The 27819-nt window shown below is 37.9% G+C and overlaps 1 protein-coding gene and 1 long non-coding RNA gene across 4 annotated transcripts in view; one reads left to right on the plus strand and one right to left on the minus strand.

The window, feature by feature from the left end:
- The first annotated feature begins 3716 nt into the window (after positions 1 to 3716).
- ARRDC3 (arrestin domain containing 3) lies at positions 3717 to 18136 on the plus strand. 3 transcript variants are annotated; one of them, XM_008509100.2, is made up of 8 exons: positions 3717 to 4638; positions 8584 to 8665; positions 10490 to 10637; positions 11624 to 11726; positions 12057 to 12313; positions 12659 to 12821; positions 13098 to 13252; positions 15401 to 18136. In XM_008509100.2, exons 1-8 carry the CDS (start codon positions 4359 to 4361, stop codon positions 15455 to 15457), a joined length of 1245 nt encoding a protein of 414 aa, XP_008507322.1. In that variant the 5' UTR covers positions 3717 to 4358; the 3' UTR covers positions 15458 to 18136. The 3 variants fall into 3 exon arrangements, 2 of the variants coding, with proteins under 2 accessions (XP_008507322.1, XP_070425792.1); XR_011525287.1 differs by having other exon boundaries at positions 3952 to 4638; positions 13060 to 13252; XM_070569691.1 differs by lacking the exon at positions 10490 to 10637 and having other exon boundaries at positions 3965 to 4638.
- Positions 18137 to 20079: 1943 nt separating this feature from the next.
- Positions 20080 to 27819, minus strand: part of LOC103541330 (uncharacterized) — a 39439-nt gene continuing 31699 nt past the window's right edge. Inside the window, exon 4 of the long non-coding RNA XR_542507.2 lies at positions 20080 to 27604. This is a non-coding gene — a long non-coding RNA (uncharacterized lncRNA). The remainder of the gene's footprint in view (positions 27605 to 27819) is intronic.

Raw genomic sequence — 27819 nt, forward strand, 5'->3', positions numbered from 1 at the left:
CAGTAGCATGAAAACCGAGCTGACTACAGATTGGTGAGAAGCAATAATTCCTGTTTATAATTTTTAAGTTATAATAACAAGGATAATAATTAACAACAGTAAATAAAACAAAGCTTAGGTGGCAGACCCTTGGAAAATGTTACCCTCACGACATAAAGTTGTGCCTGATCAAAAGTCATAAAACAGTTCAGAAAAGAAAATTTAGCATTTCTGATCCTTCTTGCAGGCCTGATGCCACTTGAGCCTGAATGAATAAACTTTACCAACTCACCTAACTAAGCAGGCCCTAACTGTTACAAATTCATTCAAGAGATTATCCCTTGGAGCCACTAACTAAATCTGTTGTCCCAAAATTCTACTTGATAAGAAGCCTTGTCGTAGCTTAACTGGCAATGCTTTTCTTTCTCAGTTGTACATCAAGATGGAAATGTACCAAAATGTTAACAGTGGTGTCTCTGGGCAGATAGTAGAATTATGGATGATTTTATTTTAAATCCAGAAATCAAAATTAGAAGATTAAATGGCATTCACATAACACACATCACACTACTTCTTAATGAGGGAGACAGAAACCAAATTCAGTACTGAATTTTATCGTGAAATCCACAACACATTTAACGTCCATTAAATATGAAGAACATACCATATAATTAACTATCAAATAAAAAACGAATCTTACTCATTTTGCTAATAATACAGCAAATCTTACTTCCAGTCTCCACACCAAAGTCAAATTTGTTGCACTTTGAAGATATTAAAGAGTAAAGTCAGAGTTACAAAATCTTGAAACACAGAATTAAGACTTAAACAACAAAACGTCCCTTAGTTCTACATCTCTGAAGCCCATCAGGTGTTAGTTAAAATAAGGATTAAGCGTGGATTTCATATTTTTCTTTAAAAAACAGGTTCTGACTGCTGGTGTGGTTTTTCTTACAACCACACACTAAAACTTTCAGTTGAGATGGCTTGCTCTTTTTTATAATGATATTGAGCATTTTAATATGACAAAAACTCCAGACTTGGCAGTAATTTTGACATATTGCCTCAATATTATATATCTTGATAGCAATTATCATTTGCCAGTTTTTGACAGAGTTCTTGAGATTGAGTTTAAATCTTTATACAGTAAGCTGGAACAGCCACTGAATTTAAAAATCCAAGAAACAAATACCATAAAAAGAGATTCCTATTTAAGCTCTGAAGAAGATAGAAAAAGGGGAGGGGGGAGCTGGTTATTCTCTCTAGTTGGAATTTTATTCAGTTGTGCCAACTAAATCTAGTGGAGGGCTTAGAAGAAGGGAAAGGAGATAGCAGTGGGATGATGTTCTGGGCACAGAAAGCAGCGTGTAACGGCATATTGGCAACAGTGAGACAAGCTAACAAAGGGGACAGAAGATGTACTTGACAGGAGTATAGAGACTTAGCAGATGAGGAGGAGGAGATGGCATATGAGATGTAGGCTGGGGTGCAGTAGGAAACAGCCTTTGTGGTAAAGATGAATAGTTAAATTTAATGCAAAATACAATAAGGGCCTCACAAAGCAAGTCCAGAAGCCCAAGATAATGGCCACAGTACGGCATTTCAAGCTGTCTGAAGCGTATATTTAGACACGGAGTCTTGGAAAGGGGAGGTTATAAAAGTCATGAGAGAAAACATTCAAAATTTAGCCCAAGGGTTTTTTTCCTTTTAGAAATGCAAACATAAACAGGGATTTACAGGTGCCGGAGTCGTTTACTTCTTGTTTGTTTGTTTCTGGTGTTTTCAAAATTTGAATAAATAGGAGGAGGAAAACAAAATGAAGTAAACTTAGTTTAGGCATTTAAGAAATTGTCACGTGACCACATCCAGAGAGAAGAAATGTGATAATTAGTGTAAGGCAGTAGGATCTTAAGTAAAAACGACAGGGATAAGAATTTCTTGGCAACTTGTCAGTTACTAAAGTGTTTGGGAAGACACAGTAAAATGAAAATAAAGAAAAACAGCAAAATAAAGACAATCATTTATAAGATCCTAAAAGCTTCAAACACAAGGAATCATGGAATACAGTGAAAGGAATTAAGTATTTAATGTGCTAAAACAATTTTCCAAACTACACGTAATTCTCTTAGGGTTCGTTTTGGTTAAATGCAATTCCAGTTTATTTAAACAGCTAATTCTTATTTCTTCAGAAATAAGTTATATTCCAACTGGAGAAATTTTATAAACATTCTGAAGAATTCAACCATTGTTCACTAGCTCTTAATAATTTAAAACACATTTAGTAATGAAGGCCTCATCATGTACTGCACTTTTAAATCTGTTCCTTGCCCAATGTCATTTCAATGCTTAATAAATGCTTAATGCTGAGGAGCTGACATTTTAGCAAACTCACCAGTTTTACCACTAGGTGGCGAAAAAACCCAAGTAGTATCTGTTATCAAAGCTAGTATAAAATCCCAAGTACATGAATAACTAGAATTTCCACCAGGTGTCAACCAAGAGGGGAAAAAAAGACTTTTCCCCCCACTCAAATACACAAATTCACAGTTCTAAGCATAACCATCTAAACTCTATCAGAGTTAAATGGCCTGCCCATTAACTGTACCAATAGTTTGCATATTTATACTCTCTATATAAAGTTGTTGAGTCCAAGATATTACCTTGACAACTAAAACCCAACTAAATAAAATTTAGTTTCTCCCTAAAAGAAAATAAGCAAACAGCAAGACCAATGAGTTTAGTCCACTGTGACTTACAGGTTCAACCTATCCAAACATACTGAACAACACAATCTACAATGTTTTAGACATGGACAGCCAAAAATCTTCCAAAGCGTATTTGGTTATGTATATATAGTTCCAGATTCATATTTTTTGTTTCTATATTTCTCTCTTATAAGCAGTTTGGCTGATTGCAAAAAATCTAGATAAGTTTATGCTGTTATGCCTTGAATCCCAATGTGGTATTTTATGAAAGCATTGTCATTTGTTACCAAAACGTTCACAGTAGAGAAAAAGGTACCTATCTTTAAGATGTATTATGAGAATTACTACGTGGAACAGCCCAAGGCTGAAAAAGTTTTACAGAATTAAGCCCTACTTATCTACCAAATCATGCTTTTTAAAAACTGCCTTACGCGCTTCACTAATTTCTAACAACGATTTCTCGATCTTGTTGTAAACATTAGGTCAGCTAAAACACTATGTCATGCTGCCTTTTATAAGATGGAACTTTTTTAGGCCGAACTCTATTCTTAATCCTCTGGACACTGGAGTTGTAATCATGTCATACCCTGCAAATCTAGCTGTAGGTGGCGACTTAAAAAAGGACTTTCTTCCTTCGAGGAAGTGGTCAAGCCTTTTTTCCCCTGGTGTCATCATGCAAACAACTTGGTTGTTTTTCGTTGCTATCTAAGAGCTGGAAGAGAAAGCAAAACCTATTGATTAAATTATACTTGCTTCTCTTCCTTACTCCTTACAGTATTCTCTTGCAAGGTCCCTTTGCCGTCGACTTGAGTTCATTTCCACCCTGACTACAAAGCACTAGTTTTTTCAAAAATCCAAGAATGCTCTTGTCTCTGAACATTATTTCTTGTCTGCTTTTTATTACATTTTCTTTTGAAATTCATTAGATTATGCTCAGCAACCAGCCGCTTGCCCAACCGGTTTCTCCCCTACCCCCATCTCTCTTCACACATCACTTTTTCTTCTTCCCATCCACGCAGTGGGCAAAACCCTGCAGTGCCGGTAACGCACGCTCCGTGCTGGTCACTCAGCAGTTTATCCTGACTTGGCTTTGCAAACAGCTCCCCACTCAGCCCTTGTCCTCCAGTGCCCCTCTCTGCCATCATCTTTCCCTTAGAGTGTGCTCGGTAAGGGGCCCCAGAAAACACGTCGAGGGTTTACGGTAGCCTGCCTACCAATAGGAGCCCACAATGCAGAGAAGTCAGGGTGAGCCTCCCGGCAGCCCCGTGCCTTCTTCCCCTAGCTGCAAACCTACTGTACCCGGAGCGAGCGAGCGAGCGAGCGAGGAGCGAGCCCGGCGCGGGAGGGGGCGCGCAGGGAGGGCCGACAGCAGCCGCGGCGTGCGCATGCGCGCTGGGGTTGTTTTTCACAAAGCTGCTCTTAAAGTGAGCTGGCAGCCTCCAACCGCCCGTCTTTGTAAGGAGACCACTGAGACTCGCAGGATCGCGGAGCAGCAGCCTCTCTGCTGCCCTGACTTAAAGAAATCTCAATGAACTATTTGTAAAGAATCACTGGTCCTGCCTGCAAGCTTTTTGCACGGCAAAGACATCGATCAGTGTTAAGTGAAGATCACATTTTATATGTGATCTTGACTTTTTTGTCTTACATTATATTTTTATAGATTTTGTTATAAACATGGTGCTGGGAAAGGTGAAGAGTTTGACAATAAGCTTTGACTGTCTTAATGACAGCAATGTCCCTGTGTATTCTAGTGGGGATACAGTCTCAGGAAGGGTGAATTTAGAAGTTACTGGGGAAATCAGAGTAAAATCTCTTAAAATTCATGCAAGAGGACATGCGAAAGTACGCTGGACCGAATCTCGAAACGCCGGCTCTAATACTGCCTACACACAGAATTACACTGAAGAAGTAGAATATTTCAACCATAAAGACATCTTAATTGGACACGAAAGAGGTAAGTTTTTATATTATTCAGCAATCATTAGACCTGTTTTCTTTGGGAAAGTGCCTTTTCAGTTTTTCTAAATTAATGTAATTCTACTAGCATAACACACAGCAGTTTGATACCGATTAGCAAAGTTGCAAGATTTGGATTCTGCTTGACATTCATCGTGTGTTAAGCTGTAATGCATGCAGGCATCTGCAAAGTGACTGCAAACTGCACTTAATTCAACTACCTCTATACCCGGCTTGGTCTGTGCCATACGCACTTGCAGTCCATTTGCACCTTACTTATAAATTCCGCTTAAATCCAATTCAGTAGTTTCACTAATATGTTTTCAAATGAATTGCTGAAAGCTGCAGTCCAATGTTAGATTTTTCCCTTGTACTCTGCAACCTTAGATCTTAAAAATTAGGCTTCAATGAAGAAATGGAATAACATTAAGTGGGTTAATAGGTATATTTCATTTTTAATATTGACACGCAAAAGACTTTAGAGAATTGATCGTTGTTCTTTGATAAAGCGTTTCTGTGGCTTATTTTGACATATGGTATCAACACCCCACGTGTTTTCCCCTATTCTTTCCAGTTCCTTTAGAAATTTACATCAAGCATTCTCTATTGTACAAGACAGTATCTATCATTATGATATGTTTCAAATCAATTTTAGAAGCCATTTAGGGTCAGTAATGTTCTTTTCCGAGCATCATGTCTAACTTTGGAACGTGCATTCAATGAAACCCGTGCCAGTCAAAGAGAACTGAAAAGTATTCGGCACATTGGATTTGATTTTTGCCTAGAAAAGGGAGATAAAAGGTTGTCAAAGGGAGAGGGGGTCCTGAGATTTTCAATCTATTGTTTAAATGGTTACATTGTGGAAATATAGACGACTCTAAGCTTGTTTTTCTAAGTTTCCACCCTTTGTTAGAAGCGGTTCAATCCTGTTTCGGACCAGTTCTGGGGGGTGGTGAGGAGGGGCGCTCGTTCTGCTCTCAGCAGATTGGTTACACGCGTCAGGTGGTGGCGATGACTTAATTCCTAGCCCAAGAAGAATATAATGTTAAAACTGCTTATGTAATTTTGTGCTTCTCCTTTTTAATGCAGCATTTAGTTCAAATGTTGACGATTTTTCAGAGTAGAGCACATTTTTACTTTCTTTTTTAATGTTAGAAAATACACCTCCCTGAGCAAGTACTGATTGAACTAAGGCAATGTAGGAAAGAAGGATGCTTTGAGTTACACCGTTAATGCGTTATTTTTTAAAATATTAAGATGAAATCAGTTCTTTAGTTGGATTTTCAGTTACACATAGGTAATCTGCATCCTGAAATAATTTATAGTTGATCTCTCCAAGCACTAACACCGATAAGAAATGTAAATGCCTAATGACAGTCCTGGTATTTGTTGAAAAGCAGACACTTGAGTTTGTGTTTGAACATTTCTGGACGTTGCAGCTTTTTACAAAATGGTTAAGAAACAAAGGTTTTTAAGGCATTGAGGCTTGCAGTGCGGTTAAAGTAGAATAGCCACTTAGGGGCACAAACACAATTTCATTAGTTGCTGTGTGATTTCATGGTGTAGAAAACTACGTGCCTCGCACCCCACGAGATGCCCCTCAACCCCTGCAAAGCCTGGACGAGCTCTTAGCCTGGAATAGTTTCAATGACTTAAAACTGGGACCTCTCAAACTAGCCTGGTTGCCGAGACCCCGCCCCGGGCGCGCGGCGATAGGCGGAGCCGGGCTTGTTAGCCTGTTGCTAAGGCGATGCCAGGCTCTGATTGGATTGGGCGCGGGCGGGTGGGGAGAGTGGGCTCGCGCCGGCTGGGGCGAGGCTTGGAACCGGCGTGCGCCGGTAAAGGTCCCTCCAGAGCGGCCGCCCCCGCCCGGCTCGCGTCACTCTTGGGGCTTCTGCATGCGCCTGGGGCTCATGTCACATGCCCTTCTGTCGACCCTCACCTTGGCCTCTAGGATCCCCGAAAAAAACGATTTCAGAGATCAATAGAGCAGAGGGAAGACGCTCCGGCTGGCCGCACAGGTGCCGAATGGCCCTGGGCGCGACTTCAGCTGCCAATCCTATTCAGAGGGAACTTGGGTGGGCAAGGTCAGCAGGACCCCGTTTTCCTGTTTTTCGGGTGCAAAGTGTCAGGTAGTCTCTGTGAACGCTTGTTTTTTTCTTAGCTGAAACAAAGCGTGTGGCTCGACCTGTGCAGCCGGCAGACGGGCTACCTTGGTTTGACCTGAGCGGAGAGAGCCAAGGCTGCCAGGAGGGAAAGAAGTGATACTAACATCCCGAGCCTGGTGGGGGGCCTCGGCGACAGTCCCCTGCCCCCTGCTCATTGTTTCCTGCGGCTTCTGCCTTCTCTCTCCCCGCCCCAGTTTCACTCGCCGCAACTGTAAAGGTGTCAGGGTGGCCCGAGCCAGATAGAACCGGTCACCGGCTGGGGCGTGTAAAGCGGAAGCGCCGCGCCGCCCCGGCCCCGCCCCCCGTCCAGCAGGCTAGGCTGCGCGGGCACGAGCGCGAGCGCCGCGCGACGTATGCCGTATGTATAGCGGAGCGCGCCGCGGCGGCGGCGGCGGCGGCGGCGGCGCGCGGGCGGGCCGGCTGGGATCTGCTCGCGCCGGTTTAGGCCGGTCCTCTCCTGCTCCGGTCTAGTTCTTGATTGACAGCCCGGCACTTGTTTACCGCGGCGCGGCGGCCGCCGCTCGCTTCAATGAGACTGCTGAGCTGGCACAAAAAGGGAGCTGGGAGCGAAGCCTGTGAGAGGGAGGAAAGTTCGGGCGCCTTCGAGGGGAGCGGGCTTGAGTTGCCCCCAACTGTCAGCCGGTTTTCGGGGCTGCGGTCCGCTCCGAGGACTTGCACACGGGGCGAGGAAAATAGGACTGAGATCGTAGAGAATCACCATGGTTTTTGAATAAAAGTATCCACAGAGGCCCTATTTTTTCTTTTCTCATTTGGTTTAAGGGAAACATCACATTTTTTGCGTCTGTTCCCTACCTGGGTGAGGGAAAAGTTAAATGGTGCTACCAATTACTCCAACTCTCGTGGTTAATGATAAAGGTTTCTACACCGAGAAAATTACATAAATAAGACATCTATGTTATATTTCCTAGCCAGAACGCTAAAAACATTTTTTTTTTTTTTTGAGAATCCAGAATTCTCTCCCCCAGTTTTGTTGATACATTTATTTTGGAGCCATCAAGAAAATAATCATTTGACCAAAAGAAATTAATAGAAAATGAAAGGTCATCCCTTTTTTCTAGAAATTGGAAACAACCTCATTAGACTTCGTTTCTCCAGGGTGTGGGACAGTGTTGTTTCCCGACGAGCAGGCGCCTTTTAAATCTAAGGTGCATTTTTTATATAAGCAAGTTTTCAGCCGTTGCTAGGACGGACTTGAGTGTTGTCATCATTTTAGGTTCAAAAGAGAATTTTTATTTTTAGCCATGAAACTGACATTAAAATCACTGTTCCTTTTTTTTTTAACTGCAACATCCATTTGACAAAGTTTTTCTAATGGTTTTAGAATTGTAACATTGACGTCTTTTGTATCAAAACTGACATTTTGAAAGGTTTACATGAGCAGTTTTCATTTCATATATAGTCTTAACGAAGGTAAATGTAAGTGAACCGTTGGAGACAAAGATACCATCCTCGAGGGATTTGAGATCTGAATCTTTGGTTGAGTATATACCATATTAGGTTCAGGTGCTTTACAGTGTGGGCCGTTTTTCATTAAAAAACCGCCTGTGGGGTGTAAGGATTAATTATCCCCATTTTACAGAGGAGGCCGCTGAAGACTTTTATCCAGAGGAAGTGGTGGAGTTGGAATTCAACTCAGATCTCTCAGACTCCAAAGCTGTGGCCTTAATTATTATTTGAGTATCTTTAAAGTGCTGCCACTATGAGGAGTGTGTAAAGTTTGAAAACGAGTTGTTTTTTTTTTCTCTTTGTTTTAGATGATGATAATTCGGAAGAAGGCTTCAACACTATTCATTCAGGAAGGCATGAATATGCATTCAGCTTCGAGCTTCCACAGACGTAAGTATTACAAGTAATAGGCATTTTTCATGAACATCCATTCTCTTAGAACTAAATATTCTAAATTTAAAGATTTTTAGTTTAAAAAAAAAACCCTTTTCATTACTGAAACTTGCTAGAGGAAAACAATCTACTGAAAAAAAGAAGCTATTTTTTAATCTACTGTGGCAAAATTAAGGAAAGCAAAGCTCAATTCTTAGTGTTCAAGATTGTTGGAGTTTTTTAACCTTGAATAGTTTCATTTAAAATAAGTGAATTGGAACGTGCTAGCCAAATAGTAAACATTTGATAAATACTTAGTTTATCATCAGTCTTAGCTAAGAAGGTAAAAATAATTAGGAATATTCTAACTTTGAGTGATCTTCTTTTACCGTGAGTTCAGTGGCTTCTGTACAAAGAGCTGTTCAGATGGTCACACAAGAGATGTTGTGACCTGGACTTGAGGAAACGTCCATCAGAGAAGCCTTAGTAGAAGGCTTGGAATCTAGAATGAAAGGGATATTCTTAATGTGCTAACAGATTGTTAGAAGAGCATATACAGTTTTTTTTTTAATAATGCCTTTAACGGATATTGAAACATGCAAAGTGGCATTTGTGCCTGTTGTTCTGGAGGATAAATTTACATAAGAATTTATCAAGTGCAAACTGTATATTATGCTATATTTTTGTTCATTTTATTACTTGAGTTGTTATATGTGGATAGAGTTCATAAATGGTATTTTTCAGAGTATTCCATTTACCATTTTACTTGAGAACATCATTTTGAATATAATGTCCTAAGCTAATCTTTCTGGGAGAAATATTTTAAATCTGTGAAAACAATAAGGCTTATACTGGGCCTGAATATTTTCAAAGGATGGAGGTAATTTAATATATTTTTTAAAAATTCAGTCTGTAAACCAGGATCATTTAAAATAAACTCTAGAAGGCTAACATAAATACTGCATTTTATTTCTCCGTGTTATACAAGTTAATGCAGGAGTCTAAAATGCAAAAAAAAGTTATAAAAATAGTACTAATCATATGAATCTAAGCTAGCAGTCTACCTTGTAAATAACTGTGAACATTGGGCATTTTTATAATGAAATTATGAAAAAGACTAAATTAACTAAAATAAAACCTTCCACAAGTAATAAAATCTGGGAGAGTTGAAAAAGTTCTGATTCTCTTCATAAATGTCAGTAGAAATGTTTCTTTTTAAGCTATAAAGTTAGAAAACATGGCCCAAAAAAGTTAGAACATGAGTAAACTGGGAAGTGTAAAAGCTGTTTTTTACAGTTTCAGTGGACTTTATGAAATGTGAAATTTTTGAAACCATAATGACTGTTCTCGGCCTTTTCTAGACCTTCTTAATTAGTTGCTATAAAAAGAGAGAATAATTCCCAGCTAATGAAAAGTGGAACACTGGGGGGAATTTGGTCTGAATGTTTAACCAGTGTCTAGAATTTCTCAATAGAAATAGCTAAACTATTCTGAACTTTATTTTTAAATTACATTCTTGACTTTTTCAAGAATTGTTCGTTTCCAAACTTTCATAATTTTGCCACCAGCATTAAAAGTAGCCTCTTATGAGTTTAAAGAGAGTGTATTCTTCTGGCCTTTTTTAAGCAAAATTTCTATGATATTTAACTATCGTCTATCGTTATTTGGAAACAGAAGATTTCTTCCCCAATGACTTATCCCTTTGGAAATTTAAAAAATTATATGTTTAATACCTCATTGATATATAAACAGTACCATATAGTAACACCTTTATAATGACCTACTGTGTAACTATTGGAAAGAGGTATAAGATTAATATATTGACCTTTATATTCTGCACAGACCACTTGCTACCTCATTCGAAGGCCGACATGGCAGTGTGCGCTATTGGGTGAAAGCCGAATTGCACAGGCCTTGGCTTCTACCAGTAAAATTAAAGAAGGAATTTACAGTCTTTGAGCATATAGATATCAACACTCCTTCATTACTGGTAAGAATTGACTGAATTTTTCATTCTTTGTTTTGGGCATATAAATACTGAAGAATAATCGCCTAAACTATGCAATCTTTATAATTTTAAAATAGTTTTATTTTTAAATTTCAAAAATACTAATTTTTAAAAAAAATACAGTCAAGAGCACACAAATTATTGAAGAATATGCTCATGTTTTCTGATATTATAATAACTTACAGTAAATTTTAAAAGTGAGACCATTGTATGGTTTGAAATATCTCAGAAGGTAACAGCAGTAACAAAAAATAGATCTGTTCCCTCAATAATTTTGGTGGAAGAGGAGCAGCAGTATCAATTATTATAAGATAATATCACTTAATGTGAAAATAACATAATTAAAATTTGTACTGCATTGCATTGTTCCAATATAGGGATAGTTGTCAAACAATGGGGAGATTTCACTTTCATGAAAAAGCTTAATTCTATTTTAAAAGAAATCTTTCTTAACTGCATTTTTTCACAAGATGCAGATTTGGCTCCAAAAATTTTATTTGGTTTAAACAAATGATAACATCTTTAAGCAAATAAGAATTAATCTTGAAAAAGAGTTTTCCCTTTTTTACATATTGATTTTTACCTTCTCAAAGATGTTAACATTTGGGATTATAACCAAGTTGCTTTCCAAGCTGCCTTTTTTTTTTAAGGCAGTTTAAATGGAATGTGGAAAGGGTTTTTTTTGTTTGGTTCATTTTTAATTACTGTACATGTAGATAGCATGGGCTAAAACTATGTTTGTAGAATGTGGTGTTAAGGCCCTGTACCCTTTTTTCTTTAATGAATGGAAACTTATATAAAGACAAAAATAATAGTATAATTCAGAAGCCATTGGTTAGATACAGAAAGAAATGCAACGTTGCTTTTAATTTTAAATTCTCAAAGAATTTAGGATTGTGTTTTTAAAACATTCTATTACTGTCCCAGTTCGTACATTGATCTTTTCTCTCTATTTTTATTTCTTACAGTCACCCCAAGCAGGCACAAAAGAAAAGACTCTCTGTTGCTGGTTCTGTACCTCAGGCCCAATATCCTTAAGTGCCAAAATCGAAAGGAAGGGCTATACACCAGGTACGTGTGAGGTGGATTCCCATAAAAAATTATCCTCTTCACTTAGCTTTTGTGTATAAATTTACAATATTTCTACTTAATGCAAACACAATACAGAACCCTTTGGTAAAGTAACATAAATTGTGCTTGTCCAGTCTCCTTTTTTAAGTAGCTGCTGTAAATGAGTAGTTCTTTTTTTCTAAGTCTGAGTTACTTGCCATTCTTAGGAAAGCTTTCTGTCCACGTAGTCCGTTGAACTTTCAAGTTTTAGCCTAAGAATCTACATTTGTTTCGGGTTTTTCTCGGTTTTTGTTTGTTTGTTTAACAGTAGATATATTTTTCCCCTTCTAGGTGAATCAATTCAGATATTTGCTGAGATTGAGAACTGCTCTTCCCGAATGGTGGTGCCAAAGGCAGCCATTTACCAAACACAGGCCTTCTATGCCAAAGGGAAAATGAAGGAAGTAAAACAGCTGGTGGCGAACCTGCGCGGGGAATCGTTATCGTCTGGAAAGACAGAGACGTGGAACGGCAAGTTGCTGAAAATCCCACCAGTTTCTCCCTCTATCCTCGACTGTAGTATAATCCGTGTGGAATATTCACTAATGGTATGTGTAGATTTAAGGGGGTTTTTTGTTGTTTTTGTTTTGTTTAAGTCTTCAAGTCACAAGGATATGATTTTTGTCTTACATAGAGGATTTAAATTTTATATTCCATGTATGATATATATAAATTTTTATATAATTTGAATTATGATTACCAATTTCACCTTACATATAAATGTGTACTATATAGTATTGTACATAATGGAGAAACTTTGCCTGTATATCGTGTATATAAGTAAAAAGTGAAATAAATGAGAGCCTCAAATGACATTAAAATTGGGTTATTAGTTTTAAAAAAGGAACTAGTACTTGGGATTCTAAACTTAACATCTCCTTTCAATGTTTTAGGTATATGTGGATATTCCTGGAGCTATGGATTTATTTCTTAATTTGCCACTTGTCATCGGTACCATTCCTTTACATCCATTTGGTAGCAGAACCTCAAGTGTAAGCAGTCAGTGTAGCATGAATATGAACTGGCTTGGTTTATCCCTACCTGAAAGACCTGAAGGTAATTTGATAATACATATCTAAGTTTAATCTCTTATTATTTTCAAGAACGTAAATTTGCTTGTATTTTATGATTAGATAAAGTTTTGTCTATAATTGGAGAGAGAGAGTAGATGTGCCCCTAATGTTGTATTTAAAATGTATATCCCCCTAGTTTTGATCATAAAACAAATAATTGTTATTTTACCTTGACATTCTTTTTTAATATCTACTATTCTGTGTATTTTGACATGCATAAGAACATGCTGTTCGAATTGCGTGTATCTTTTTCCTTCAGCACCACCCAGCTATGCAGAAGTGGTAACAGAGGAACAAAGGCGGAACAATCTTGCACCCGTGAGTGCTTGTGATGACTTTGAGAGAGCACTTCAAGGACCACTGTTTGCATATATCCAGGAGTTTCGCTTTTTGCCTCCACCTCTTTATTCAGAGGTGCGTGTCATTTCCTCAGTTGTGAATTGAGCTGGCTTTCTTGGGAAACAGTATTGCACACTTCTTAAAAGTACAGTTAGATTTTGGTCATCATGATGATAATAGAAAAACAAATAATTTAGAACGACAGATGAAAAGTTAGATTAGGGATGTCAATATCTACTAAATTTGACCCAGAAGTAGGACTGTTCACTTACATTATTGGGAAAATAAATGTAACAATCTAACCTTATGCTTGCAAAATGCTATTTCAAGGAATAATTCATATTTTAAAGTATCAGTAGAACTGGCATTTTGCAAGCATTCATTAAATAGCTAGAATTTATCTTATTCATCATCTTTTTCTAATTTAATTCTCACATATTTTAACATTCTCAGCCATAGGGGAAAATAACATACTTGTAATAACATCTTAAACAATGTGCTGACACTGTTGGATTATTTTTCTTCATCTCATATTGATGACAACTAAGCACTTCTGTGAATAAAACATGACCCTTACTTGAGAGAAGCTTACAGGCTGGTGGGAAAAACAAACTAGAAGCAAAATATTACATAACAATGTAATAGGAATGCACAGTTCATTTGAGGAGCAGCTTATTGGGCCTTGGGAACCTGGGGGGCATCCCTGAGAAAGATGACTGTTAAGCTGAATCTTGAAAGATTAGTAGTCCTCAAAAGGTAGGGACGGTCCAGGCAGGAAGAACAGCAGGTACAAAGGCGAGGAGGTGGGGGGATAGCCAGCAATTTCAGGATGCTTCAGAATACATATATATTTGAACTATCTTAGATGGAAATATTAATCCCAAATAAAACATAAGAGGGATTATTTCACTCTTCAACAAATTGCTTTCCCCTCTGTACCAAACACTGTGACTAGAAGAGTCAGTTTTCCTTTGAATGTGATTAATACTAGATCCACTTTATTCATTGATTATAGGATGTTCAGAATCTGTTCCTGCAAATTCTTGATTAGACATAATTTTTCTACTCCACTGTTCCAGTTTATAAAATTGTCCATTAGATGCTAAAAATGTTTTCCTAGTTACAGATTTTATTACTACATTTTTATTCTGACATTTCTGTCTTGCTTATTAAGTCAATCATTTCTGATTTGATCTGAAGCTTTCTGGCTGTCCAATGTGCATTTTAAAAGATGGCAAATGAAGTATCCAGTTTTAAGCAATTTGTCATAAAATTCTTCCTCCTTTTAAAATGAGCTAAAGATAATAGAATTAAAAACTTTTAAAACCCTGAAGTGGTTCAGGGTGTGATTTAGTTAAGTAACATCTAGGCACATGGAGGGGAAAAGCTATCTTAAATTTTTACTTTTTTCTTTCTTTAAAGGACAGTCTTTAAAGGAAAAGTTATTCGGCGTTTTTTCTTCAAAAATGTGTTTACTTAAAGTTTCTGAGATACTTCTGATTGTCGCACATTTAAATTGAAGTAAATGGGTCTTGTCCAAAAGATCTTTCAGCAAAAGAAATGTCTTAAACCCAACAATTTGCCTTCCTGTGCCCATTCTCTTTGTACCTGAGAAGCAACTGAGAGAGATAGTCACTTTTACTAAGTGGATGTGCATATGAAAGGCACTTGAGAGATAGGGAAGGTGGGAAGCCTCTAGAGCATTTTGGGTTCAGCGTGGCTATTTCTTGATACGCATTATTCCTAGGCTCCCTCGGGGGTTTTACATCCTGAGTTACTACCTCACATAAGCAAGAAGAACACTGTTTACTCAACTACGTTCTTCCCAAAGTCTAGAGAAGAGCTGAGTTGACTTTTCTGTAAAACAATGAAAGGGATACTTTACAAAAGGAGACCATTGCTATGAAAATGTTCTCCATCATGTATTTGAGTCTTAAGTACTACTAAGTGCTGAGTGGAACTTCATTCTCTGATAAAATTTTACCATTAGCTTTTGTGAAAGAGAACTGTTTGGGCAAATCTCTATAAATTTTATTGTTAATCTACTAATTGAATATCAGGCACTTTAGAGATAATAATATTACCCTGTCCCCCTCATACAAGCTGTGTATGTTCTTTCTGATTACATTTCTCAACTAGTACTCAAAATCTTAGTCGTTTGCTGCATTCTTACTAGACCTTATTAAATAACTTTGTGATTTTTTTTTTCTCTTTTCTTTCTAGATTGATCCAAATCCTGATCAGTCAGCAGATGATAGACCATCCTGCCCCTCTCGTTGAAGGAACGCTTGGTTAAATCAAGTTGATGTGGGTTCCGAACTGTATCTCTTCCCGGCTGAGGACAGAGAAGTATCTTGGAGACACGTTTTCAGAGGAAGTGGAATTGCTTTTGCCCAGAGAAATGGCAAATACATGAACCAACCAGTGATCATGCTTTAGAAGCCTTCTGCAACATTTCTGGGACTGCTCCAACATGCTTGAAGATCTAAGCTTTTCTCCTTTCAAACTGGCACATACTAAGAGCAGTCTTCTTAGCCTATGGTCATACGTGTCAAGACATCACGTTGTAAAGAGGGATGATTTCCTCTGATTTGAAATTTGCACATGCTCAATGCTTACATTGTGCAGTTCAATGTCACTACAGCTTTTTTTTTTTTTTTTCCATTTATGCCAGACTCTTGATACTCTTTTAAAACTTGTTTGTGGTCAGCACAACAAGGAACAAAAGAAAGCTTTGAAAAAACTGTAACATGAGAAAAACGCACTGACTTTTTTTTTTTATTTAATATAGCCTGGACTTTACCTGCGTATGCACATGCTCAGAATTGTCCTTCTAGGCTGACCATGTATCACCTCTTCAGCTTGGATCCTATTTGGATTTATTTACAAACATCAAATGCCTTCAAGCCAATCCTTCTTGCTGTATGTTTTGCAGCCTACTGTAGTAGATACGCAACAGATACATGGGAAAAGAGATAAGAGGAGGAAGCTAATAAGAGACTTTGTCAAGATTGTACACCTTCTTGGTTTCTTTTAAGAATTTGTTGCCTTTCTACTATTACAGCAAAGCAGCATTTTGTTACTGACTGCCTAAAATCACTTAATCTCAGGTGAACGCATCACTTGCCAAACTGTTGGAATGCTATTTGTGTTTTGTTGCACTGTTGAGTTATTTTTTCGTTTGTTTGACTTCTTAGAGAGGGAAATTTGGAAAAGGGACATACACAAAAGTGATAACCCACCCGCATTCCCTTTTTATCATTACATATAAGAAGAAACTAGCAGAGCTAAGAATGGAGTAAAGAAAGGCAGTATGGCAGGCACCAGCAAAGAGTTAAGGGCTGTTGCTCTTAAAAATTAGTTATTTTTATTATTATTTTAAAAGTATGGAAGTTTTCCAGTCACTGGAGAGGAGATGAAAGTGCATTTATTTTTATACAGAGTTACTTAATTACCTCCAAGACACATATGTTGGAAATCGTTTTAGCTGGTGAAGAGTATTTTAATGAGCAGGAATATATTTATGTTCAGGTTATGGTTAGAGAATTCAATTTATATTTCCTGTCTTGCTCAAGCTTGACAGAGCTTGAAAACCCAAGTTTATTCTAAAAGTGTGTAACTTCAAAATACTAGAATGTGTGCCAGAGTAATAACTGTTTTATATTTTTGTGGTTTTTTTAAATGAAAGTATTTTTTTTCCATTACCTAAAGAACATTTTGCTAAACGTGAGAAATCACTCCCTTTGAGTATATATAGATAAGGTAGGAAGAATGATCACATCAGTAAATTATATTTTATATTAAAGATAATTTACAGTTGGCTCATAACAAATATACCAGCATTCGTGATGACACTTAAAACTGTATTTTCCAAGGTACCAAGTGTACTGATTGTCTTGTTTTAAAAGGATTTCAGCTCTGATGTGTTTTTAATGAAAATCAGCATCTCTGATGTTGCAACATATGTGTGAAATGGGTGTTACATCTGTGCTGCCATTTAACCCCACAGTTAATGAAGTGGCTGAAAATAATAGTAACTCTGGCTTGGTGCTTGACCTGGTTAAATACTGTCTTAAAGCTTCATACAAAACAAATAGGCTTTTCCATAAGTGGCCTTTAAGAAAACATGGAAGACAATTCATGTTTGAAAAATGCTGACAGGGTGAAGAAAGCCCAGTGTAAAAATGAATCGCGTTTTAAGTGATTCGGTTAAAGGGTTTGGGCTCCCGTAGCAAACTAATACTAGATAATAAGGAAATGGGGGTGAAATATTTTTTTATTGTTGTTAAATCATTTTGTGAATGTCCCCCTCAAAAGAAGCTAATGGAATATTTGGCGTAAAGGGCATTTGGTGGTTTTATTTTTGTTTGGGGGGGGTTGTCAGAAAATCCCTTTTCTTTTCTCTCTTATGTCTGACTAGGGAACAATTGTTGATATGCATAGCATTGGGATACTTATCACCATATACTCTTATAAATAACACATGAGGCAAGAATGACCAATATTCTGATAATTGGCATTGGGTCAAAATAAAATGTGATAAAATTTTAAATCTATAAAACTTTATCAAATAAAGTTTTGTTTTTCCCATTAAAGTATTTCATTACTTTCTTATTTAGAGGCATTACTTTTCTCTCTTCTAAATATTGGTCAATTCCTGACGTAAGGTGTGAGGTTCACAGTTGTATTCCAGTATTCGAGATAGATTCCTGATTTTTCAATTAGGGAAAGTAAAATCCAAAATGTTAGCAAAACAAAGTGCAATATTAAATGTTTGCTTTATAGATTATATTCTATGGCTGTTTGTAATTTCTCTTTTTTTTTTTCCTTTTTTATTTGGTGCTGAATATGTCCTTGTAGGCTCTGTTTTGAGAAAACAATATGTGGGAAATGATTTAATTTTTCCTATTGCTCTTCCTTGTGGAAAATAAAGTGTTTTGTTTTTTCTTTTTTGTAAAATTGTTTGGAGATTTATTTGAATCTTGGTCATATTAGTAGCTCATCATACATGCAAACACTGAAGACTACAATTAAACTCTATTTTAAGTCGTTCTGGATAAGCATTGTTTCTAGATCTCTATACTAAAGAAAATTACTGAAGGCTTAAAGGAATTTTTAATACTAGTTATCATTGTTTTAAAAATTAAGTTATGGACGCTTTTTTATAAAACATAAGTTAGATATATAAACTTCAGTCATATGTGAATCAAGCTTAACCAGGTAAAGTAGCTTTACTTTCAGGTACCAGTTTCCCTCTCACTGGGATGTGTCCAAGTTTCTAGTATTTCAAGTGCACCTAAATTTAAAACTTACCTCGTATTAATTATTCTAATCTTACAAGAACACAATTTTTCTAAATTTTAAAACGACGTAGTCTTCTCAAAGAATGTCTGAATTTTATAGTGATTTGTAATGTTAGAAGTACTTTTGGAATCACATTTAGAACTTAACCTTCTTTCCACGTTTATACGTTCATGAATAAGCTATCAATTTATATATATGATTCTCCCATATTCTCAAATGTACCTACGCGTAAGAAAGTGTTACAAAGAGACATTCACAGATTTATAGTCAATTTTACAGAAGTAGACTAGCATCCTGGTTAACTAAGAGCCAGCAATCACAATGTCTTAATACAATAAGGAATAAAAATGACTGAAGGAAGAGGATTTATAGCTTGAGAAGGAGAGACCTAGGTTCTGGGTTCTGTGAGTTTAGATGTAGCCTTGAACAAGATGGGTGAATTTTGATTTCTTCATCTACAAAGTAGAAAAGTAGTTGTCCAAGGTACTTGTCATCAATGAAGGCATGAGGTTATTACACACATTTAGGTAAACAAACGGTGCTGTAAGTCAATCATCATAGCACTGGAAATTAACCACGTTGCTTCTAAATTTGCATTAGAATGCTTGTAGATTGAGTTCAGTACATGTCTCAAGTTACATAACTGACAGTTATCTGGCTCTGCTTTTGCGTTAAATCATCTATACTCATCATTAATTATGGTTTGTTGAATATTTGAGCTCAATGTATTTATCACAACCTTCGATTGTATCAGAGGGAAACTCAGACTAGCTTAAGTAAAAAACTGTATTAACTAGTAATTCGAGGGATGGTTTATACTAAGCACATCTGGATCTAGAAATCCAAATAATGCCCTGGGGACACACTTGTGTCTCATCTCTGTTCACTTAACGCTTTTTCACGTTCACCTTGTTCTTTCCTATCCACCTTATTCTTTCACGTTGTGGGCCAGGAAAGATGAACCCAGCTTTCAGAACTCAGGGAAGAAATGCCATCTGGAGTCCCCAGATCACTTGTTAGGGGAGATTCTGATTGGCCAATACTTGGGTTGTGTTTCATGCCACACAGAATGGGCTTCCCAACAGAAAGAGTTCTGTTTCCAGAAGACAGGAGAAAAGAGGTCACTATATTCTCGTTTCAAGTGCTGTCCAGGGTCAGCAGCCATAGCATCACTTGGGAGCTCGTTAGCAAAGCAGAATATCAAGATCTAGCCCAGAATATTGACACAAGATGCCCGTTTACATGATTCCCAGGTGACTGTAAGCACAACGAAGTTTGAGAAGCTCTGCAGCACGCCAAAGAACAGCAAGGGAGGGAGACGCTGAGCAGGCAGCTTTGTTTTCATGACTCCTCAGCTGTAACTGTGCTGAGGATTGGGGGCACTTAATAAATGAAAAATAATCTTGCCATTATTCATCCCAAAGCATATGCATGGCTTGATAGTTTTGAGATAGAAGTTTGTAACTACTGAGATGGTCACAATGCCTTTGGAATTCCTATGTCAACAATCAGCATTTCTCAAAACTTCCATGACTGAATCATGGAATATTTTGCCTTTCAATTCTTGACTTCAAAATCAATACAGAGGGGAGATACAGTTTTCAATTCATGAGAAAAAATTTATTGATATAAGAAAATTTATTTTGACTTTTGAGGAATGTAGTCTGCAATCTTTTTAAGGAAAAAATTTTTTAGGAAAATAACCAGGAGATGTAGTAAACACATGAATATGGAAAGGTCACTCCAAATCCGAGACAACTAATAGTTTAAAAATCCAAAAGCACATGCCCACTTGGAAAAAGAACCAGTATTATTGTCTTTAACTGTTGAAAAGCATGAAATTAAACATATACAGAAGAGAATATTTTTCTTCAAACCAGCTTCACAGATACCAACTTAGACAAAAATGTCAAGATATTATATAGAGCGAAAAAGCAATGAAGTTGCTTTAGAATAGTTTCTAGCATTTGTATGTTAAAAGTATAGAACCTAATGTGATTCAAGAAAACAAATGTTTATGACATTTATATTAAGAACTTCTGACACATCATAGCTAATTCTAGCTGGAAATGGATCTTTGCTACTTCTAAATTCAAGACTTACATAAGCTCTCAACATCAATTTCCAATCCAAACAAAATGATTATTACCTCTGGCACTGGTAGGTCTCTGGGAACATTAATAAAGTTAAAATAGTGAGTTAGAAGATCACTTTGCATAATTTAGAGTCTTTTTACTGTTACACAAAACAGTGTTACAGTGAACAGAAGGATATGAAAGATTAAAATATACCGTCTTAAATTTTTAACCTTATAAGATGATGTTAATTTTGCCAACTCATAGATCTAACAACGAGGATACAACTGATGAAAGTCAAAGTATTACACTGTTGTTACTTTAGATGATACAAATTTTTGCCAAAAGGAAAAGCTATCTGATTCCTATTGAATATAGGAATTTGTACTTATTAGGTCATTTTTCTCAAATGAATTGATAGCTTAAATAATGATAGAAATGAAAAAACTTGTTACACTAAGCAGCCAGTTCCTGTTCTATTTGCTTTTTTTTTTTTAAAGGAAATCAACATTTTCACCTTTAGTGCAAGGTACACTTTTATAATCTAGACATCTTGATAGGTTTGAATCCCAAAGAGAAGTACTCAAGATGTTTAGAATAATAGGAAAATAGCAGGAAACTAAGATACAGCACAGGGATTGTGCAGACAAACAGCATGCTGGCTGTCAACAGAAGCACACCCAGAACCTGCAACAAAATTGCACCTGCATTCTTCTCTAGATTGTTAATTCCAAAATTTAAAGAGCAAAGGAGAAAATATTCCCTCCCTTCACTATTCTTTCTCCCATTTGGAGAGCTAACTGTACGAAACCTTTGTGAGGAAACAGCCATAGGAGTACACGCTGGGTATGGAAACAGTGGACACAGGCTGAGGCTGGTGAGCTTTTATGAATGCCTTGAGCAGACTGACCAGGAAAAGCTCAATAAATGCCTCATAACATTGTCGCCTATGTTCATTTCCTATGGCTGCCTTAGCAAAGCACCTCAAACCAGAGACTGAAAACAACCGAAATTTATTCTCTCACGGTTCTGGAGGCTAGAAGTCCGAAATCATGGCAGGGCCATGTTCCTTCAGAAGCTGGAGAAGAAAATCTTTCCTTGCCTCTTCTTGCTTCTGGTGGTGGTGGCTGGCAATCTTTGGCCTTCCTTGACATGTGGATGCATCACTGGCATCTCTGCCTCTGCTATCTAATGGCCATCTTCTCCTGGTACATCTCCGTTTCTTTATATGGCATTCTCCTCTCTGAGTCTCTCCTCTTATAAGGACACAATCATATTGGATGAAAGGCCCACCCTACTCCAGTATGATCTTATATGAACTAATTACATCTGCAATGACCCTTTCCCGAATAAGGTCACATTCTGAGATATTGGAGATTAGGGCTTCAGCGTATCTTTTTGGGAAACATAAATCACCCATAACACCCTTCTTCTCTCCAAAAAATACAACATGATAATAATGTAGTAACTGTAAGGAAAAGCTACCTATTTAGAGTAAATACAGTGAGCTATTCCTGACTTTAGAGAGCAGATTTTGTTCTGAACTGTAAAGTCAATATAGATCAAAGGAAACCATTCCTTCCCCTTTTTTTCACCTGATGAGATACCGTGGTGGGTTAGCACTCTTCTGGGAGAGAAGGAATCTAAGTTCTGGTCCACAGACACTAAGTGGCTGAATGAACTTGAACAAGTCATTTGAGTTTTCTGGGGCCCTGTTTCCTTGTTCCTTATCTAAACAACAAAGGTCTTTTGGGGCCCTTTCAGCAATACCTTTCTATTTAGAGTCTCTGATAGAATTAAGCTTAAATCCATAGCATTGTGTTCAGGCTCTGGTCTTCAAGATTTTATATTATTGGAAAATTTCTAATTTCCCTATACTTCAACCAATACTGTATCTTAAAACTTACACAATTGAATTTCACTCTAGGAAATAGTTTGTAGTACTATGTAGGCCACTACTTTACTTCAAAACAGTAAAAGCTCACCACGTTCTTTTAAAGCTAGCCACAATATCATCTAATAACCACAGTGTTTTAGAAAGCACGCAGGGTCAGAAACCAAGAACCCTAGACACCAGCCTTCCTTTAGCTAGCTGATCACAGTGTACAATCAGAAACTCTCAGGACCTCTGTTTCTTCATTCTTCATCAATGAAAACAAAACTTTTCTGTGACTTCCACAATTTCTTCTAGACAAATAGTCTACCTTTTATTCGATGGGGATAAAATTCCAGTGAGACACTGCTTTTAGAATGCACATAATCAAACTATGCAATTTGAGATTGGTTTGGTTATTTAGGCACAAGTCTATTTCTTAAAGTAACTGGAATCTTCCCAACTCTACCATGAAGATATGTATTTTTACCTAGCATTGAGCAATTTTAATATATACTCCTAATGCTAAAATATAGATATCAATAAAAAAATGTAGGGACATGGCTAGTAAATAAGGTATATATTTGCTTTTATAAAACTTATGACAGCATTCATAGAAAGAACAGTTGAGTCTTAGTTGTTATGAGTCAGAAGAGAGTATAACTTCTGAAGAAGATTTGGCTGGTACTCAGGAGCAGCTGCAAAGTCACCTGCCCGCTTATTTATGGTAAAGATACTGGTGACTCTGGCTTACACAAATGGAGGGGGGAAAATGATAAGGCAATTGAAATGCTCCTTCCAAGGGAAGTTGAATATTTCTCTGTTCACTTTAATGTTTACTTCAAAGATAATCTCGAATTTAGTGTTAACACTAGATTCTAGAGGAAAAAGTGAACCTGGGATATGTCCATCTGGGACAATGCTACTAAGATACAAGGTGAACAACCTGGAGAAAAACACACTATCAAGTTTCACCTGTAAACCCCCTTATTTCACAGTGAAATTTCCTTCCAAAATACCCTTGGCTCAGCTCTAATGGAATACAGCATAATAGAGTTTGTTACCTTGGGGTATTATCTACACCATTCTATGCATCTTTGACAGATTTCTTGATTCAATAAAGGAGAAGAAAATTGCTCCAATTTAAGGAAAATCTATTAACTCGCTTAGTTCTCTAAGGCACTGTTCTTCAGTACGCTGAAGCACTGGCTTACAAAATAACGTCATAGAAATCGGAAAGCTCTGACCTGGTAGAACCTGGAGTGTACCTTCCTAAATTAGGGGAAAGGTTGTCTGTCTGTCTGCCTTAATCTTCCTCCTCCTAAGCCCATGTAGAGTGACTGGTGAAGTGGAGAAAAGGCACACAGGTATTTTTCTTTGGTCTCTCATATAAGTACTATCCTCTGAAGCTTCTACAATATAACAATTACTGCAAGGTCTCGTTGTGTATGTTACCTTATTCATCCTTACAGCCACTTTCAAAGATAGTCATTCCATCCATCTTTTTAGTTGGGGAAACCATTTTCAAGGAAGGTTGAGCAACTGTCTCAAATCACACACTCGTCAAATTAAAGACTAGTGATTCACAGCCAGGATTGTCTGGATTTAAAGTCCTGGCATTTTGCTATAACACTACATATATTATTAATTAACTCCTTATATTTGTCTTGAGAAAGCCCCCAGTTAGCATAAAATTCGTTCATCCACACCAGGACCCCACAAGAACTAGACACTAGATTGGTAAATATTACTAGTGGGGAAAGAGGTTGGAAGATCTAAAATATTCAATTGTGAGCAGCCCTGAGCTCCTAAGGGAGGAGTAGGAATTCAAAAGCAGACGCTATACACTGGCTTCACAGAGGAAACTGAGGCCTGACTGTCAGCAGCAGCTGCTGGCACAGAGAGAAAGGTCAGTGACAACGGAACTGCCAAGGGAAGAGGCAGAGATAGGCCCAGGAGACAGGACCTGATTCCAAGGGGAAAACCAGGTCACAGCACAGTGCTATGCTCTCCCAGGCTCTTTGCCCACTGGGAATGCCTCCGTGAATGTACCTGGACTAGCCTGACAGTCAGATGACTTCTCTGAAAACTCAGCTAATTAACCCCTTCATGCGGTGGGAGAACCATGTGAGCTAAGCATTTCTTCAGTGTATGAGTAATAAATGATGCCTAAAGCACTCAATTAAATGGAAGCGAGAAAGCTACTGGACTTCAAAACATCTCCAATGCACAGTAGGCATTTTGGATTTTGAACTTCTAACATTCAGTCATTCAACCATTAAGCCAACCAATAAATGTTCGTGTTACATAGCACTAAATGCTGTGTATATGCTGAGAAAATCAGAACTAAATCCACTAAATTTTCAAGAATCTTACACCATTATGCCATTGTTATTGCTAGATCCTTCAGGGTAGTAAGGATGGCTAAAGCTCTTTTCTTTCCACACCTCTCTCTACATATTTTCTCAAAGAGATCATTCATTTCCTTAGCTTCAATTATCAACCTTATGATAATGATTCAAATATTCATTATCTCCCATCCTACTTTTTCGCCTCTCTTTGCTCTTACTCTCAATGACATTACAGATATTTTACTTAGTAAATTCTCCAGTTTCTAAAAACTCATATTTCTAAAATGAACTCCTCATCCTTCCACATGTAACTAACCCACCCCCATACCTTCTCTCCTTCTGGAATTTCTGATCTCTGTTAAAAGAACCACTCTCCCCAGAATGGCTATAATTAACAAAGCAAGAAATAACAAGTGTTGGAGAGGCTGTGGAGAAAAGGGACACCTCATACACTGGTGGTGGGAATGCAAACTGGTGCAGGTACTATGGAAAACAGTATGGAGACTTCTCAAAAAATTAAAAATAGAAATACCATATGATCCAGCTATCCCACTGCTAGGTATTTATCCCAAAAACATGAAGTCAACAATTCAAAGAAACTTATGCATCGCTATGTTTATCGCAGCATTATTCACAATAGCCAAGATGTGGAAGAAACCCAAGTGCCCATCAAAGGATGAATGGATAAATAAGATGTGGTATAGACAACGGAATATGACTCAGCCATAAAAAAGACAAAATCATGCCATTTGCGACAACATGGATGGACCTCGAGGGTATTATCCTAAGCAAAATAAGCCAGACAAAGACAAACACTGTATGATTTCACTCATATGTGAAAGATAAACAAACACCTAGACGAGGAGAACAGATTAGTGGCTACCAGTGAGGGGAGGGTGAAAAGTGTAAATGGGCATTTACGTATGGTGACGGATAAAAACTAGACTATTGGTGGTGAACACGATGCAGTCTACACAGAGAATGATATATAATAACGTACACCTGAAATTTACACAATGTTATAAGCCAATATGACCTCAATAAAATAATTTAAAAAAAAAAAAAGAACCACTCTCCTCACTCATTCACTCCATGCTTCCATTATGAAGTCCTCTGCATGCCAATCAGCTATGAAGTTTTCTCAGTCTTCTCTGAAGGACTCTGTGGTACCTGGCCCTTTCACTCTATTCTCATTGCTACCCTCCTGGTCTAGGTTTTTATCCTGTCCCACACTTAGTTCCTTCCACCCATTCCAAAATCCCAGTTTAGGCCTCAATTCCTCTACAAAGTGTTTTGGACCATTCCAACCCTCATTGATCCTGCCACTCTGGAGTTCCCTGAGGTTTTATTCTTCCTCACAGTGTTTGTTCCGGTTTCCAGTCGGCTGGTCTTGCCTGCCCAGTGAGTATTTCATCCCACCCTACACCACTTCTAGCTATCACAGTGCCTGGTCCAGCCTGAGTACAGGACAGATACTCAAAAAATACTCAGGCAATGATTAACATTTGGGCACTGTGATGTATTAAATGTAACCCCCTGCCCCAAACCCCCACCCCTACTTCCACCCCCACCCCAGCAATTCATCTGTTGAAGCTCTAATGCCTAATGTAGCTATCTGAAGATAGGGTCTTTAGAAGGGAACTAAGGATTAATGAGGACACAAGGGTTGGGCCCTAATCTGATAGGCCTATGACCTTATAAGAAGAGGATGAGAGATCTCTCCCTGTCTATTGGTGTCTCTCTCTCTCTCTGCGCCACATGAGGACACAGCAAAAAAACCCAGCCACCTGCAAGCCTGGAAGAGAGCTCTCTTAGAACCCAATCATACTGGCACCCTGATCTTGGACTTCCTAGCCTCCAGACAGTGAGAAAATCAGTTTCCAGTTTTTAAGCTTCCCAGTCCGTCGTGTTTCTTTACGGCAGCCTGCGCTAAGACAGGCACTGAGAGAAGATGGTGTTAGCAGTACCGCCTCCCTCATCCTTTTACAATTAAGTTTTCATCCTTATGAAGAAAAGAGAAGAAGGGTTACCGTATGAAGTCTTTTTTTTTCCTACGTGTAAAGTAGCAACTGAGGATGATTGTAATTAATGAGGTTCTTCCTGGCTGTAAAACTTCTAAAGCAGGTGTCTCCATCCAGCTTTCCACCCCTCCTTCATGGTGATAGTTTTCCCTACCCCACACCTTTTAGCCACAAGGTACGGATGAGCTAATAGAGTAAGCCCTGGTTAGCTTAGTCTTGTTACCTTGGCCACAGTGAATCATTCAGGGATGGGCAAATGACCCAACGCTGACCAGAGGGATAAAAGAAGACTTGTGAGGACTTCTGTGAAACTTCTTTGCTCTCAGCAAAGAGTTGTCAGGACAGATATTCTTTCTTCCACAGGAAGTTGTTGTATGGTGAACTACTTCAGCTGTTTATTTACTGTGTAGGAGACCAGGATAAAAATGAAGCAGATACAAAGAGAAGGGCAGAGTTGAGACACTTGAAAGAGCAGTAGAGCTGGAACCTTGATCTGATTACCCCTGAAGCCTGACCTTCTCCTGCAGTTTTTGGCTGGGTGAGCTAGTAAATTTCCTTGATTGCCGGTTTGAGTCTGGCCTTCAATTACTTGCATCAAGAAACATCTTTCTTATAGAAGGGAGAACTAAGCCCATTACAACGAGGAAATTATCATTCACACGAGAAAATTTAGAACTTCTCACTCTTCGTGTCTCACTTTGACCCAATTCATACCCCAAAGGCTTTGTAAGGACATTTGTCCCTACTCTCCAGTGCTGGATCTCCGTGAGGGCTGGTCCATCCGCAGCCTGAGGCACTTTACTCTGAGAACACAAAATTGAAATTACATTAATTTTTCCTCTCAGAACAACAAACTAAAGTCTCTGATCGAATAAATAGAACAACAGAATGAACATTTGAAGAGGCCATGCAAGGGCATGTGTTTACAGGAGGACCAAAACATCTCTAAGAAGAATTGAGGAATAATTGTAAGACCATTAGCAAAAGCCTGGGTCCCACTTTTCTAGCAGCAGAATGG

Source organism: Equus przewalskii, chromosome 13 (assembly GCF_037783145.1).
Source record: "Equus przewalskii isolate Varuska chromosome 13, EquPr2, whole genome shotgun sequence".
Taxonomy (NCBI): Eukaryota; Metazoa; Chordata; class Mammalia; order Perissodactyla; family Equidae; genus Equus; species Equus przewalskii.

Coding starts and splice junctions, on each gene's coding strand:
- ARRDC3 (XM_008509100.2), top strand. CDS start 4,359: ATGGTGCTGGGAAAGGTGAAGAGTTTGACAATAAGCTTTGACTGTCTT. Junction 11,727..12,056: donor AAGGAAGGGCTATACACCAG/GTACGTGTGAGG, acceptor TTCCCCTTCTAG/GTGAATCAATTCAGATATTT. Junction 13,253..15,400: donor CTCCACCTCTTTATTCAGAG/GTGCGTGTCATT, acceptor TTTTCTTTCTAG/ATTGATCCAAATCCTGATCA.